General features: G+C 58.5%; 1 protein-coding gene across 1 annotated transcript in view; it reads right to left on the bottom strand.

Moving 5' to 3' along the window:
* Positions 1-1,220: 1,220 nt before the first annotated feature.
* The window catches only part of LOC125449288 (alpha-actinin-2), a 70,755-nt gene continuing 56,564 nt past the window's right edge, over positions 1,221-15,411 (bottom strand). The window contains exons 16-21 of the mRNA XM_059641509.1: positions 8,134-8,268; positions 7,649-7,828; positions 6,889-7,035; positions 4,197-4,262; positions 3,286-3,444; positions 1,221-1,668 (exon numbers count right to left, since the gene is read on the bottom strand). Coding sequence (XP_059497492.1) covers positions 1,510-1,668; positions 3,286-3,444; positions 4,197-4,262; positions 6,889-7,035; positions 7,649-7,828; positions 8,134-8,268 — 846 coding nt within the window. The 3' untranslated portion in view covers positions 1,221-1,509. The remainder of the gene's footprint in view (positions 1,669-3,285; positions 3,445-4,196; positions 4,263-6,888; positions 7,036-7,648; positions 7,829-8,133; positions 8,269-15,411) is intronic.

The following is a 15,411-nucleotide window of genomic DNA, read 5'->3' as shown; positions in this document are numbered from 1 at the left end:
CATTGTCGACTGTCGGAAAAACCCATCTGGGTCACTAATGCCCTTTAGGGAAGGAAACTGCCATCCTTACCTGGTCTGGGCCTATATGTGACTCCAGACCCAGACCAATGTGGTTGACTCTTAACTGCCCCCTGGGTAATTGGGGATGGAGCAATAAATGCTGTCCCAGCCAGCGGCGCCCACATCCTGTTAATAAATTTAAAAAAGACTCAAACTCAGTGTGGTACTGAGGCCCACAGACAGGCAGGCAGGCAGGCTGTGTCCCGGGCCTGTAGTGCTGTTTGAGTCGAGCCAGTGATAGGAGGCTGAGCAATGCGCAAATGGCTGAAAACACGACTCGACAAGCGTTAGTTTGAAAGGTAGTTTTATTTTCTCCACGTGCAGGGGCTGTGCAAACATCTGATGGTTCAAACTGAAACACCCTTCCCATCCCCACCCCCCCACAACACCATTCCTCTTCATTTTAGGCCTCTTTGCTGTTGCTTTTGGTTTCTGAGCGAGCCCAGTTCGGGGGAGGCTGTCTCTGGGCACGTATGGGGGGGTTTTCCCAGGGAGGGGGCGTTGCTGGAGTAGGAAGATGGGGAGAGGAGGGAGCAGAATCCCAATGGCATGGGTGGGGGTTGGTGGGGGGGCGGGGGGGGGGGGGGGGGGGGCGGTGTTGCGACGTGCTGTGGGGCCGGAGCTTGGCCACGTAGACATCTCTGGGTTTAGGCCATGCCTTGGCACCAGGGAAGGGCACGTCCAGCCAACGGAAAGCAACCCCCCCCCCCACCAAACCGGTGGCCCGAGGGGGCTCTGTCAAGGAGGAGGAAGGAGGGTTGGTGGGGAGAGAGAGATAGAAGTGTCCGACCAGGAGTTCCACCGAACGAGGACGTGCGGTGAGGAAGTAGCTTGGCCAGCACAGTAATGGCAGCCTGGCTGTGCGGTGAGGTCAAGACAAAAGGTGTGACGAGGGGACGGAGAGCAGAGGTGGGGAGCGGGGCAGCTGTCTTCTAGAAATTTCCAGGGGCTGGATCAGTCCAGACGTTGTCCGCCTTTGGAGAGCGAAGGGCAAAGCAGTGAGAGGCAGCGAGAGGAAACTGATGGAGAGTGTCACCCCACAGCAACTTGCAAACCCCCCTCACTCTCCCTCTCTCTCTCACTCCGCACACCACCCAGGGACACCACACCCACCCCAGCCACACCCCCCCCCCCCCCCACCCACCAACACCAACAGCCAACATCAAAGGCCATTCCCCACAGGAGTTAACACTGTGTGTGAGAGATTGGGGAACACAATGTTGGGCTCATGGGTGGGGTCGGTTGGGGTGGGGTGGGGTGGTGTTGGGGTGGGGTGGTGCGCAAGGAGGGCCCGGAGGTTGGTGAGGTGGGGGTGGTGCGCGCGGTGAGGTCCGGTCAGCCGTTCTGTCTCAGGTAACGGAGGAACGGTGTTGAGGATGGGTGGGGGTGGGGGGTGCGAGGCGGGCGAGTGGAGAGCAGAGGGTTTGGTGGGGTGGGATTGCGAGGGGTTCAGAGGTCGCTCTCTCCGTACAGTGCGCTGGAGAAGGAGACGTAATCCAGGGCTCCGGGCACCGAGTCCGCTCCACTGTAGGTCGTCATCCGGGAGATACAGTATTCCGCCTGTTCCGGGGGCAGCTCCCGGCGCAGCTCCTCAACCGTGATGTAGTTCTGTGCGGAGAAAGGAAAACACTCCGCTGTTAGAATGCGGGCACGCGCTCCCTCGACTCATCTCAGCACCAGGTAAAGCTCCCACTACACTGCCCCCCATCAAACACTCTCAGGGACAGGGACAGCACAGGGTTAGATGCAGAGTCAAGCTCTCTCTACACTGTTCCCCTCCCCCCATCAAAAGCTCCCAGGGACAGCACGGGGTTAGATACAGCGTAAAGCTCCCTCTACACTGTCCCCCCCATCAAACACCCCCAGGGACAGGGACAGAACGGGGTTGGTTATGGAGTAAAGCTCTCAGTGGGGACTGGCTGGGAGTGTTAGCTGTTATTGAGATGTGTGTGATCGGAGAGTGATCGGAGTGTGATCAGGGAGTGATCGGTGTGTGATCGGAGAGTGATCGGAGTGTGATCGGAGTGTGATCGGAGTGTGATCGGAGAGTGATCGGTGTGTGATCGGAGTGTGATCGGAGTGTGATCAGTGTGTGATCGGAGAGTGATCGGTGTGTGATCAGTGTGTGATCGGTGTGTGATCGGAGTGTGATCGGTGTGTGATCGGTGTGTGATCGGTGTGTGATCGGTGTGTGATCGGTGAGTGATCGGAGTGTGATCGGTGTGTGATCGGAGTGTGATCAGGGAGTGATCGGTGTGTGATCGGAGTGTGATCGGTGTGTGATCGGTGTGTGATCGGTGTGTGATCGGTGAGTGATCGGTGTGTGATCGCTGTGTGATCGGTGAGTGATCGGAGTGTGATCGGAGTGTGATCGGAGAGTGATCGGAGAGTGATCGGTGTGTGATCGGTAAGTGATCGGTGTGTGATCGGAGTGTGATCGGTGTGTGATCGGTGTGTGATCGGTGTGTGATCGGTGTGTGATCGGTGAGTGATCGGAGTGTGATCGGTGTGTGATCGGAGTGTGATCAGGGAGTGATCGGTGTGTGATCGGAGTGTGATCGGTGTGTGATCGGTGTGTGATCGGTGTGTGATCGGTGAGTGATCGGTGTGTGATCGCTGTGTGATCGGTGAGTGATCGGAGTGTGATCGGAGTGTGATCGGAGTGTGATCGGAGAGTGATCGGAGAGTGATCGGTGTGTGATCGGTAAGTGATCGGTGAGTGATCGGAGTGTGATCGGAGTGTGATCGGAGTGTGATCGGTGTGTGATCGGTGAGTGATCGGTGAGTGATCGGAGTGTGATCGGAGTGTGATCGGAGTGTGATCGGTGAGTGATCGGTGAGTGATCGGTGTGTGATCGGTGTGTGATCGGTGAGTGATCGGAGTGTGATCGGAGTGTGATCGGAGAGTGATCGGAGAGTGATCGGTGTGTGATCGGTAAGTGATCGGTGAGTGATCGGAGTGTGATCGGTGTGTGATCGGTGTGTGATCGGTGTGTGATCGGTGTGTGATCGGTGAGTGATCGGTGTGTGATCGGTGTGTGATCGGTGTGTGATCGGTGAGTGATCGGTGTGTGATCGGTGTGTGATCGGTGAGTGATCGGAGTGTGATCGGAGTGTGATCGGAGTGTGATCGGAGAGTGATCGGAGAGTGATCGGTGTGTGATCGGTGAGTGATCGGTGAGTGATCGGTGAGTGATCGGAGAGCGATTGTGTCTGAGTGTACACCTTGTCCGAGGCCAGGATTTTGAAGGACGCCATGACTTGTTCAGCAGTGTCAGTCTCGGCTGTCTCACGGGTCATGAAGTCGATGAAGGCCTGGAAGGTCACCACTCCAGTGTTGTTGGGATCAACCAGGGTCATGATCCTCGCAAACTCCACCTCGCCCTGTGTGATGATGAGTAAAGACTGCATTAAACCAGGCATCCAGGCACTCAGTGTCAGAAATAAAAAGCATTCCAGATGGAAAAGCTGGTGAATGGGGGCCAGAAGCTTACATGACCGCTCATTCCCCCCAAAACCAACATGGCCGCCCTTGACAACAGCCATCATGGCCTCCCACTCCCCCAAAACCAACATGGCTATCCTTGACAACAGCCATCTGGCCGCCCACTCCCCCAAACCAACATGGCCACCCTTGACACCAGCCATCATGGCCGCCCACTCCCCCAAAACCAACATGGCTATCCTTGACAACAGCCATCTGGCCGCCCACTCCCCCAAACCAACATGGCCACCCTTGACACCAGCCATCATGGCCGCCCACTCCCCCAAAACCAACATGGCTATCCTTGACAACAGCCATCATGGCCACCCACTCCCCCAAAACCAACATGGCCACCCTTGACAACAGCTATCATGGCCACCCACTCCCCCAAAACCAACATGGCCACCCTTGACACCAGCCATCATGGCCACCCACTCTCCCAAAACCAACATGGCCACCCTTGACACCGGCCATCATGGCCACCCACTCCCCCAAAACCAACATGGCCACCCTTGGACACCAGCCGTCATGGCTGCCCACTCCCCCAAAACCAACATAGCCACGATCGACAACATGGCCCCGCTCCCACCAAAAACAACATGGCCACCAACTCTGAGATGCACATGTGAGAGACTGTCTGGTGATGCGTTACCAGATCGTAACCCATGGAGATGAGGCAGGCTCTGAAGTCATCGGGTTCCATCTTGCCATTCCGTTTCTAATTCCAATCCACCAATCCGGGACCACGCAGAGTTGGTAGAACATGAGAAAGGTGAGAGAGAGATTGCAATGAGTAAATGTGTGGTCAGAGTCGGGTTTATACTCCTCAATCCACACTCGGAGCACGGAGCATACCCCCAAGGCCAACATGGCTGCCAGTTGCCCCTAAGATCAACATGGCCACCCATTGCCGTAAGACCAGCATGGCTACCCATCGCCCTAAGACCAACATGGCCACCCATTGCCCCAAGATCAACATGGCCACCCACTGCCCAAAGATCAACAAGGCCACCCATCACCCTAAGACCAACATGGCTGCCAGTTGCCCCTAAGATCAACATGACCACCCATTACCGTAAGACCAACATGACTACCCATCACCCTAAGGCCAACATGGCCACCCATTGTCCTAAGACCAACATGGCAACCCATTTCCCCCAAGACCAACATGGCCACCCATTGCCCCAAGACCAACATGGCCACCAATCTCCCAAAACTAACATAGTTGCCCACTTCCCCAAAGCCATGTCCAGTTTCTGAACCTTGGGAATGATGGGACAGCCTGGGAGGGAGGAGGGACACAGTGGGGTTGGGCGTTCTGATCAGGTCTGACATGTTTCCCCTCTCTCACCACACACACACACACACACATATACACACAGACAGACACACACACACATAGAGACACATCTCCCCCCCACACACACACACACACACACACACATACACACTCTCTCTCACATATATACACACACACACACACACACATACATAGAGACACATCCCCCCCACACACACACACACACTCTCTCTCTCACATATACACACACACACACACACACATACATAGAGACACATCCCCCCACACACACACACAGACACACACACACATACACACACACACTCTCTCACATATACACACACACACACACACACTCTCTCTCTCACATATACACACACACACACTCTCACATATACACACACACAGAGACACACACACACTTCCCCACACACACACACACACACATCCCCACACACACACACACACCCCCCCCCCACACACACACACACACCCCCCCCACACACACACACACACACACATCCCCACACACACACACACATACCCTCTCGAGGGGTGGGAGACGAGGGAGTCATCAATATCAGACAGTTCCAAATCATTCCAAGGAGAAATGTTCTCGCCACTATGCACCCCAGACAGCGGGGAGAAAGTGGGTCTGGCTCCCCGAGGGGGATGGAGTGTAACAGGGCGTTGGGGTAGGTGAAGTTTTATAAACACATGAGGGTGAAAAAATTGAAGGAAGAGGGGATGGAGGGAGATAAAGGGGGAGCAGGAGGAGGCTGGTGTGGCGCAGGAACAGCACTGGGCTGAATGGCCTGGTTCTGAATTGCGATCACTATCACGTGGTGTCACTCCAGCCCATTGGATGTTACAGCCATCAGCTCCGCTCTCTGTCTCTCATTCATTACACCGCCTCCCGCCCTCCCCCCCCCACCCCACTCCCCTCACCCACTCCCTCCCACCCTCCCTCCCCCCCCACCCCACTCCCCTCACCCACTCCCCCCACCCCACTCCCTCCCACCCTCCCTCCCCACCCACTCCCCACACCCTCCCCCCACCCACTCCCTCCCGCCCTCTCCCCCCCACCCACTCCCCCCACTCACTCCCCCCACCCCATGCCCCCCACACACTCCCCCCACCCTCCCCCCCACCCACACCCCCACCCACTCCCACACCCTCCCCCCACCCCACTACCCCCACCCACTCCCTCCCGCCCTCTCCCCCCCACCCACTCCCCCCACCCCACTCCCCCACCCCACTCCCTCTGACCCTCTCCCCCCACCCCACTCCCTCTGACCCTCTCCCTCTCCTACCCACTCCCCCCACCCCACTCCCTCTGACCCACTCCCCCCACCCCACTCCCTCTGACCCTCTCCCTCCCGCCCTCTCCCCCTCCTACCTACTCCCCAACCCCACTCCTTCTGACCCTCTCCCTCCCCTTGTTCTCCTTCCCACCCTCTCCCCCTCCTACCTACTCCCCCAACCCCACTCCCTCTCCCTCCCCTTGCTCTCCCCTCAATCTCTCCCCTCCACCCACCTCCACCTTCACCCACCTTTCTCTCACCTCCCTCCGACACTCTGTCCCATTCCCCTCTCCCCCACACCCTCACATTTCAGCACCTACCTCCCTCTAATGCCCCACACCTCTCTGTCCCCTTCTCCCCACCTCCTCCCCTCTCTCCCCGACTTTTCCCCTTTCTCCGATGCCTGCCTTCCTCCTCCCCCCACCCCACACCTCTCCCTCCCTTTCTCCCCCTCACTGCCTTTCCTCTCTCCCCACTCACTCCCCCTCACCTCTACCCATCCTCCCTTCCCTCTGCCCACCTCCTCCGTCTCCTAACCTTTCTCCCCAATCTCTCGCCCTCACCTCTCCCTTCCACCCACTTCCCCCATCCACCCCATTTCTCTCTCTCCCCCCACTTTCTTCCCTCCACCTCAGCTCTTCCCCACTCCCTCCACCCTGCCGACACCGTCTCCCCCTTTCCTCTCCCACCCGGCCCCATGAACCTCTAGCTGCCCTGCTGCCTCCCACGCGCCGCCTCACCCTGTCGAAGTGGTTGAACGAGGCCCGGAACTCGTTTAGTTGCTCCTGGCTGATACCCTTTGCATCTCGGGTCAGGATCTGGTTCTCCACCTCATTGATGGTCCTGGCAATGGTGGTCAGCAGCTGCTCCCAGCCCACACGGATATGCTGACGGAGAATGGGGGAAAGGCACAAACATTAATCAGGGAGACCTCGATTCACACCATCACTCCCACTGCCAAACAGAGTCAACAGCAAACCCTCCCACTGCAGGGTACAGGGGCTGAATGGCCTCCTCCTGTTTCCGTGAAACAGCCTCGAGGAGGGGGCTGAATGGCCTCCTGTTCCTGTAGGACATGCTGGAGGAGGGGGTGCTGAACGGCCTCCTGTTGCTGTGTGACAGGCTGGAGTAGGGGGGGCTGATTGGCCTCCTGCTGTTCCTGCGTGACAGGTTGGAGGAGGGGGTGCTGAATGGCCTCCTGTTCCTGTGTGACAGGCTGGAGTAGGGGGGTGAACGGCCTCCTCCTGTTGCTGTGTGACAGGCTGGAGTAGGGGGGGCTGAACGGCCTGCTGCTCCTGTGGGACAGGCTGGAGTAGGGGGGGCTGAACGTCCTGCTGCTCCTGAGGGACAGGCTGGAGTCGGGGGGTGGTGTGACCGTCCTGCTGCTCCTGTGGGACAGGCTGGAGTGGGGGGTCGGGGGGTGGTATGACCGTCCTGCTGCTCCTGTGGGACAGGCTGGAGTCGGGGGGGGGCTGAATGGCCGTGCCGGGCCCTGCTTACCTCCATGGTGTAGGTGGTGTGTTTATTGTCAAAGATGAGCGCTTCCTGGATGAGCTGGTGATCCCCCTCGAGCTTGTCGATGTTGCCTTTGTAGTTGATGATGTTCAGCTCGTACTGTTTCAGGTGGTTCATCTGATCCTCCAGGGAGCCCGTGATATCGATGGAAATGTGGCCGATTTCCTGCAGGCACACCCAACAGCTCACCGTCCGTCACAGTAACTCCCTACCGCCACCCGCACGGTCAAGCTCCCTCTACCACCGCCCCCACCACCGCGGCCCGCACACTCCCAGGGACAGGGACAGCACGGGGTTAGATACAGAGTAAAGCTCCCTCTACACCGTCCCCCGCCATCAAATACTCCCAGGGACAGAGACAGCACAGGGTTAGATGCAGAGTAAAGCTCCCTCTACACTGTCCCCACCGTCAAACACTCCCAGGGACAGGGACAGCACGAGGTTAGATACAGGGTAAGGCTCCCTCTAACCTCCATCTTGGTCTGTATCCACGGTCCAATTACATTGGCTTGAGCTGCAAATTGACGACGAAGCCTCTCATTGGCCTGTTGGCGGGCGAGCTCTTCCTGTAGAGTTTGGTCTCTGTGAGGAACCAGGGTCTTCACCTGTGAAAGTGGTGATGGGATAGTCAGGCAGGGCAGATAGGTCTCAACGTCAGGGCGGACACTGGTACTCGCACAGGACAGGATGGGCCTGCTCAGCCTGCCCACTCCCTCCGCATCGCCCTGTACCCATCCCCCAAACTAGTCCCACTGCCCCACTCCCTCCGCATCGCCCTGTACCCATCCCCCAAACTAATCCCACTGCCCCACTCCCTCCCCATCGCCCTGTATCACTCCCTAAACTAATCCCACTGCCCCACTCCCTCCCCATCGCCCTGTATCACTCCCTAAACTAATCCCACTGCCCCGCTCCCTCCCCAATGCCCTGTGTCTCTCCCCCAAACTAATCCCACTTTCCCACTCCCCCCCCGTCGCCCTGTATCACTCCCCAAACTAGTCCCACTGTCCCACTCCCTCCCCAACGCCCTGTATCTATCCCCCAAACTAATCCCACTGCCCCACTCCCTCCCCATCGCACTGTATCACGCCCCAAACTAATCCGACTGCCCCACTCGCTCCCCAACACCCTGTATCACTCCTCAATCTAATCCCACTGCCCCGCTCCCTCCCCATAGTCCTGTATCACTCCCCAAACTAATCCCACTGCCCTGCTCCCTCCCCATCGCCCAGTATCCATCCACCAAACTAATCCCACTGCCCTACTCCCTCCCCATCACCCTGTACCCATCCCCCCAAACTAATCCCACTGCCCCACTCCCTCCCCATCACCCTGTATCACTCCCCAAACTAATCCCACTGCCCCGCTCCCTCCACATCGCCCTGTATCACTCCCCCAAACTAATCCCACTGCCCCACTCCCTCCCCATCGCCCTGTATCACTCCCCAAACTAATCCCACTGCCCCACTCCCTCCCCATTGCCCTGTGTCTCTCCCCCAAACTAATCCCACTGCCCCACTCCCCCCCATCGCCCTGTATCACTCCCCAAACTAGTCCCACTGCCCCACTCCCTCCCCAATGCCCTGTATCTATCCCCCAAACCAATCCCATTGCCCCACTCCCTCCCAATCGCACTGTATCACTCCCCAAACTAATCCCACTGCCCCGCTCCCTCCCCAATGCCCTGTGTCTCTCCCCCAAACTAATCCCACTTTCCCACTCCCTCCCCATTGCCCTGTATCACTCCCCAAACTAATCCCACTGCCCCACTCCCCCCCCGTCGCCCTGTATCACTCCCCAAACTAGTCCCACTGTCCCACTCCCTCCCCAACGCCCTGTATCTATCCCCCAAACTAATCCCACTGCCCCACTCCCTCCCCATCGCACTGTATCACGCCCCAAACTAATCCGACTGCCCCACTCGCTCCCCAACACCCTGTATCACTCCTCAATCTAATCCCACTGCCCCGCTCCCTCCCCATAGTCCTGTATCACTCCCCAAACTAATCCCACTGCCCTGCTCCCTCCCCATCGCCCAGTATCCATCCCCCAAACTAATCCCACTGCCCTACTCCCTCCCCATCACCCTGTACCCATCCCCCCAAACTAATCCCACTGCCCCACTCCCTCCCCATCACCCTGTATCACTCCCCAAACTAATCCCACTGCCCCGCTCCCTCCACATCGCCCTGTATCACTCCCCCAAACTAATCCCACTGCCCCACTCCCTCCCCATCGCCCTGTATCACTCCCCAAACTAATCCCACTGCCCCACTCCCTCCCCATTGCCCTGTGTCTCTCCCCCAAACTAATCCCACTGCCCCACTCCCCCCCATCGCCCTGTATCACTCCCCAAACTAGTCCCACTGCCCCACTCCCTCCCCAATGCCCTGTATCTATCCCCCAAACCAATCCCATTGCCCCACTCCCTCCCAATCGCACTGTATCACTCCCCAAACTAATCCCACTGCCCCGCTCCCTCCCCATCGCCCTGTATCACTCCCCAAACTAATCCCACTGCCCCCTCCCTCCCCATCGCCCTGTATCCATCCCCCAAACTAATCCCACTTTCCCACTCCCTCCCCATTGCCCAATATCACTCCCCAAACTAATCCCACTGCCCCACTCCCCCTCCCATCGCCCTGTATCACTCCCCAAACTAGTCCCACTGCCCCACTCCCTCCCCAACGTCCTGTATCTATCCCCCAAACTAATCCCACTGCCCCACTCCCTCCCCATAGTCCTGTATCACGCCCCAAACTAATCCCACTGCCCCACTCCCTCCCCATTGCCCAATATCAGTCCCCAAATTAATCCCACTGCCCCACTCGCTCCCCAACGCCCTGTATCACTCCTCAATCTAATCCCACTGCCCCGCTCCCTCCCCATAGTCCTGTATCACTCCCCAAACTAATCCCACTGCCCTGCTCCCTCCCCATCGCCCGGTATCCATCCCCCAAACTAATCCCACTGCCCTACTCCCTCCCCATTGCCCTGTATCACTCCCCAAACTAATCCCACTGCCCTGCTCCCTCCCCATCGCCCGGTATCCATCCCCCAAACTAATCCCACTGCCCTACTCCCTCCCCATTGCCCTGTATCACTCCCCAAACTAATCCCACTGCCCCGCTCCCTCCCCATTGCCCTGTATCACTCCCCAAACTAATCCCACTGCCCCACTCTCCACCCATAGCCCTGTCCCAATCCTGTACTAATCCCACTGCCCTACTCCCTCCCCATTGCCCGATATCACTCCCCAAACTAATCCCACTGCTCCACTCCCTCCCCATTGCCCTGTATCACTCCGCAAACTAATCCCACTGCCCCACTCCCTCCCCATTGCCCTGTATCACTCCGCAAACTAATCCCACTGCCCCACTCCCTCCCCAACGCCCTGTGTCTCTCCCCCAAACTAAACCCACTGCCCCGCTCCCAGCCCATCGCCCTGTATCACTCCCCCAAAATAATCCCACTGCCCCACTCCCTCCCCAACGCCCTGTATCACTCCCCCAAACTAATCCCACTGCCCCTCTCCATCCTCATCGCCCTGTATCACTCCCCAAACTAATCCCACTGTCCACTCCCTCCCCATCGCCCTGTATCACTCCCCAAACTAATCCCACTGCCCTGCTCCCTCCCCATCGCCCTGTATCACTCCCCAAACTAATCCCACTGGCCCTCTCCCTCCCCATCGCCCTGTGTCTATCCCCCAAACTAATCCCACTGCCCTGCTCCCTCCCCATCACCCTGTACCCATCCCCAAATTAATCCCATTGCCCTGCTCACTCCCCATCGGCCTGTGTCTATCCCCCAAATTAATCCCATTTCCCTGCTCCCTCCCCATCGGCCTGTGTCTATCCCCCAAATTAATCCCACTGCCCCGCTCCCTCACCATCGCCCTATATCACTCCCCAAACTAATCCCACTGCCCCACTCCCTCCCCATCAACCTGTATCACTCCCCAAACTAATCCCACTGCCCTTCTCCCTCACCATCGCCCTATATCACTCCCCAAACTAATCCCACTGCCCCACACCCTCCCCATCGGCCTGTGTCTATCCCCCAAATTAATCCCACTGCCCCGCTCATACCCCATTGCCCTGTATCACTCCCCAAACTAATCCCACTGACCCACTCCCTCCCCATCGCCCTGTATCACTCGCCAAACTAAGCCCACTGTCCACTCCCTCCCCATCGCCCTGTATCACTCCCCAAACTAATCCCACTGACCCGCTCCCTCCCCATCGCCCTGTATCACTCGCCAAACTAAGCCCACTGTCCACTCCCTCCCCATCACCCTGTATCACTCCCCAAACTAATCCCACTGCCCACTCCCTCCCCATCGCCCTGTATCCCTCCCCAAACTAATCCCACGGCCCCTCTCCCTCCCCATTGCCCTATGTCTGTCCTGCAAACTAATCCCACTGCCCCGCTCCCTCCCCATTGCCCTGTATCACTCCCCAAACTAATTCCACTGCCCCACTCCCTCCCCCTCGCCCTGTATCACTCTCCAAACTAGTCCCACTGCCCCACTCCCTCCACATCGCCCTGTATCACTCCCCAAACCAGTCCCACTGCCCTACTCCCTCCCCATCGTCCTATGTCTATACCACAGACTAATACCACTGCCCCACTCCTTCCCCATCACCCTGTATCACTCCCCGAACTAATCCCACTGCCCACCTCGCTCCCCATCGCCCTGTGTCTATCCCCCAAACTAATCCCACTGCCCCCCTCCCTCCTCATCACCCTGTGTCACGCCCCAAACTAATCCCACTGTCCGCTCCCTCCCCATCACTCTGTATCACTCCCCAAACTAATCCCACTGCCCCTCCCTCCCCATCGCCCTGTGTCTATCCCCCAAACTAATCCCACTGCCCCGCTCCCTCCCCATCGCCCTGTATCACTCCCCAAACTAATCCCACTGCCCGACTCCCTCCCCATCGCCCTGTGTCTATCCCCCAAACTAATCCCACTGCCCCGCTCCCTCCCCATCACCCTGTATCACTCCCTAAACTAATCCCACTGCCCCTCCCTCCCCCTCGCCCTGTGTCTATCCCCCAAACTAATCCCACTGCCCGACTCCCTCCCCATCGCCCTGTATCACTCCCCAAACTAATCCCACTGTCCACTCCCTCCCCATCGCCCTGTGTCTATCCCCCAAACTAATCCCACTGCCCCGCTCCATCCCCATCGCCCTGTGTCACGCCCCAAACTAATCCCACTGTCCACTCCCTCCCCATCGCCCTGTGTCTATCCCCCAAACTAATCCCACTGCCCCGCTCCCTCCCCATCGCCCTGTATCACTCCCCAAACTAATCCCACTGCCCCGCTCCCTCCCCAGCGCCCTGTATCACTTCCCAAACTGATCCCACTGTCCACTCCCTCCCCATTGCCCTGTATCACTCCCCAAACTGATCCCACTGCCCCGCTCCCTCCCCATCGCCGAGTGTCACGCCCCAAACTAATCCCACTGCCCGACTCCCTCCCCATCGCCCTGTATCACTCCCCGAACTAATCCCACTGCCCGACCCCCTCCCCATCGCCCTGTATCACTCCCCGAACTAATCCCACTGCCCGACCCCCTCCCCATCGCCCTGTATCACTCCCCGAACTAATCCCACTGCCCCACTCGCTCCCCATCGTCCTGTGTCTATCCCCCAAACTAATCCCACTGCCCTGCTCCCTCCCCATTGCCCTGTGTCTATCCCTCAAACTAATCCCACTGCCCCACTCCCTCCCCCTCGCCCTGCATCACTCTCCAAACTAATCCCACTGCCCCGCTCCCTCCCCATTGCCCTGTATCACTCCCCAAACTAATCCCACTGCCCCACTCCCTCCCCATTGCCCTGTATCACTCCGCAAACTAATCCCACTGCCCCACTCCCTCCCCAACGCCCTGTGTCTCTCCCCCAAACTAAACCCACTGCCCCGCTCCCAGCCCATCGCCCTGTATCACTCCCCCAAAATAATCCCACTGCCCCACTCCCTCCCCAACGCCCTGTATCACTCCCCCAAACTAATCCCACTGCCCCTCTCCATCCTCATCGCCCTGTATCACTCCCCAAACTAATCCCACTGTCCACTCCCTCCCCATCGCCCTGTATCACTCCCCAAACTAATCCCACTGCCCTGCTCCCTCCCCATCGCCCTGTATCACTCCCCAAACTAATCCCACTGGCCCTCTCCCTCCCCATCGCCCTGTGTCTATCCCCCAAACTAATCCCACTGCCCTGCTCCCTCCCCATCACCCTGTACCCATCCCCAAATTAATCCCATTGCCCTGCTCACTCCCCATCGGCCTGTGTCTATCCCCCAAATTAATCCCATTTCCCTGCTCCCTCCCCATCGGCCTGTGTCTATCCCCCAAATTAATCCCACTGCCCCGCTCCCTCACCATCGCCCTATATCACTCCCCAAACTAATCCCACTGCCCCACTCCCTCCCCATCAACCTGTATCACTCCCCAAACTAATCCCACTGCCCTTCTCCCTCACCATCGCCCTATATCACTCCCCAAACTAATCCCACTGCCCCACACCCTCCCCATCGGCCTGTGTCTATCCCCCAAATTAATCCCACTGCCCCGCTCATACCCCATTGCCCTGTATCACTCCCCAAACTAATCCCACTGACCCACTCCCTCCCCATCGCCCTGTATCACTCGCCAAACTAAGCCCACTGTCCACTCCCTCCCCATCGCCCTGTATCACTCCCCAAACTAATCCCACTGACCCGCTCCCTCCCCATCGCCCTGTATCACTCGCCAAACTAAGCCCACTGTCCACTCCCTCCCCATCACCCTGTATCACTCCCCAAACTAATCCCACTGCCCACTCCCTCCCCATCGCCCTGTATCCCTCCCCAAACTAATCCCACGGCCCCTCTCCCTCCCCATTGCCCTATGTCTGTCCTGCAAACTAATCCCACTGCCCCGCTCCCTCCCCATTGCCCTGTATCACTCCCCAAACTAATTCCACTGCCCCACTCCCTCCCCCTCGCCCTGTATCACTCTCCAAACTAGTCCCACTGCCCCACTCCCTCCACATCGCCCTGTATCACTCCCCAAACCAGTCCCACTGCCCTACTCCCTCCCCATCGTCCTATGTCTATACCCCAGACTAATACCACTGCCCCACTCCTTCCCCATCACCCTGTATCACTCCCCGAACTAATCCCACTGCCCACCTCGCTCCCCATCGCCCTGTGTCTATCCCCCAAACTAATCCCACTGCCCCCCTCCCTCCTCATCACCCTGTGTCACGCCCCAAACTAATCCCACTGTCCGCTCCCTCCCCATCACTCTGTATCACTCCCCAAACTAATCCCACTGCCCCTCCCTCCCCATCGCCCTGTGTCTATCCCCCAAACTAATCCCACTGCCCCCCTCCCTCCTCATCACCCTGTGTCACGCCCCAAACTAATCCCACTGCCCGACTCCCTCCCCATCGCCCTGTGTCTATCCCCCAAACTAATCCCACTGCCCCGCTCCCTCCCCATCGCCCTGTATCACTCCCCAAACTAATCCCACTGCCCGACTCCCTCCCCATCGCCCTGTGTCTATCCCCCAAACTAATCCCACTGCCCCGCTCCCTCCCCATCACCCTGTATCACTCCCTAAACTAATCCCACTGCCCCTCCCTCCCCCTCGCCCTGTGTCTATCCCCCAAACTAATCCCACTGCCCGACTCCCTCCCCATCGCCCTGTATCACTCCCCAAACTAATCCCACTGTCCACTCCCTCCCCA

This window comes from Stegostoma tigrinum, chromosome 42 (assembly GCF_030684315.1).
Source record: "Stegostoma tigrinum isolate sSteTig4 chromosome 42, sSteTig4.hap1, whole genome shotgun sequence".
Lineage (NCBI taxonomy): Eukaryota > Metazoa > Chordata > Chondrichthyes > Orectolobiformes > Stegostomatidae > Stegostoma > Stegostoma tigrinum.
This window is presented reverse-complemented; position numbering and strand designations above follow the sequence as displayed.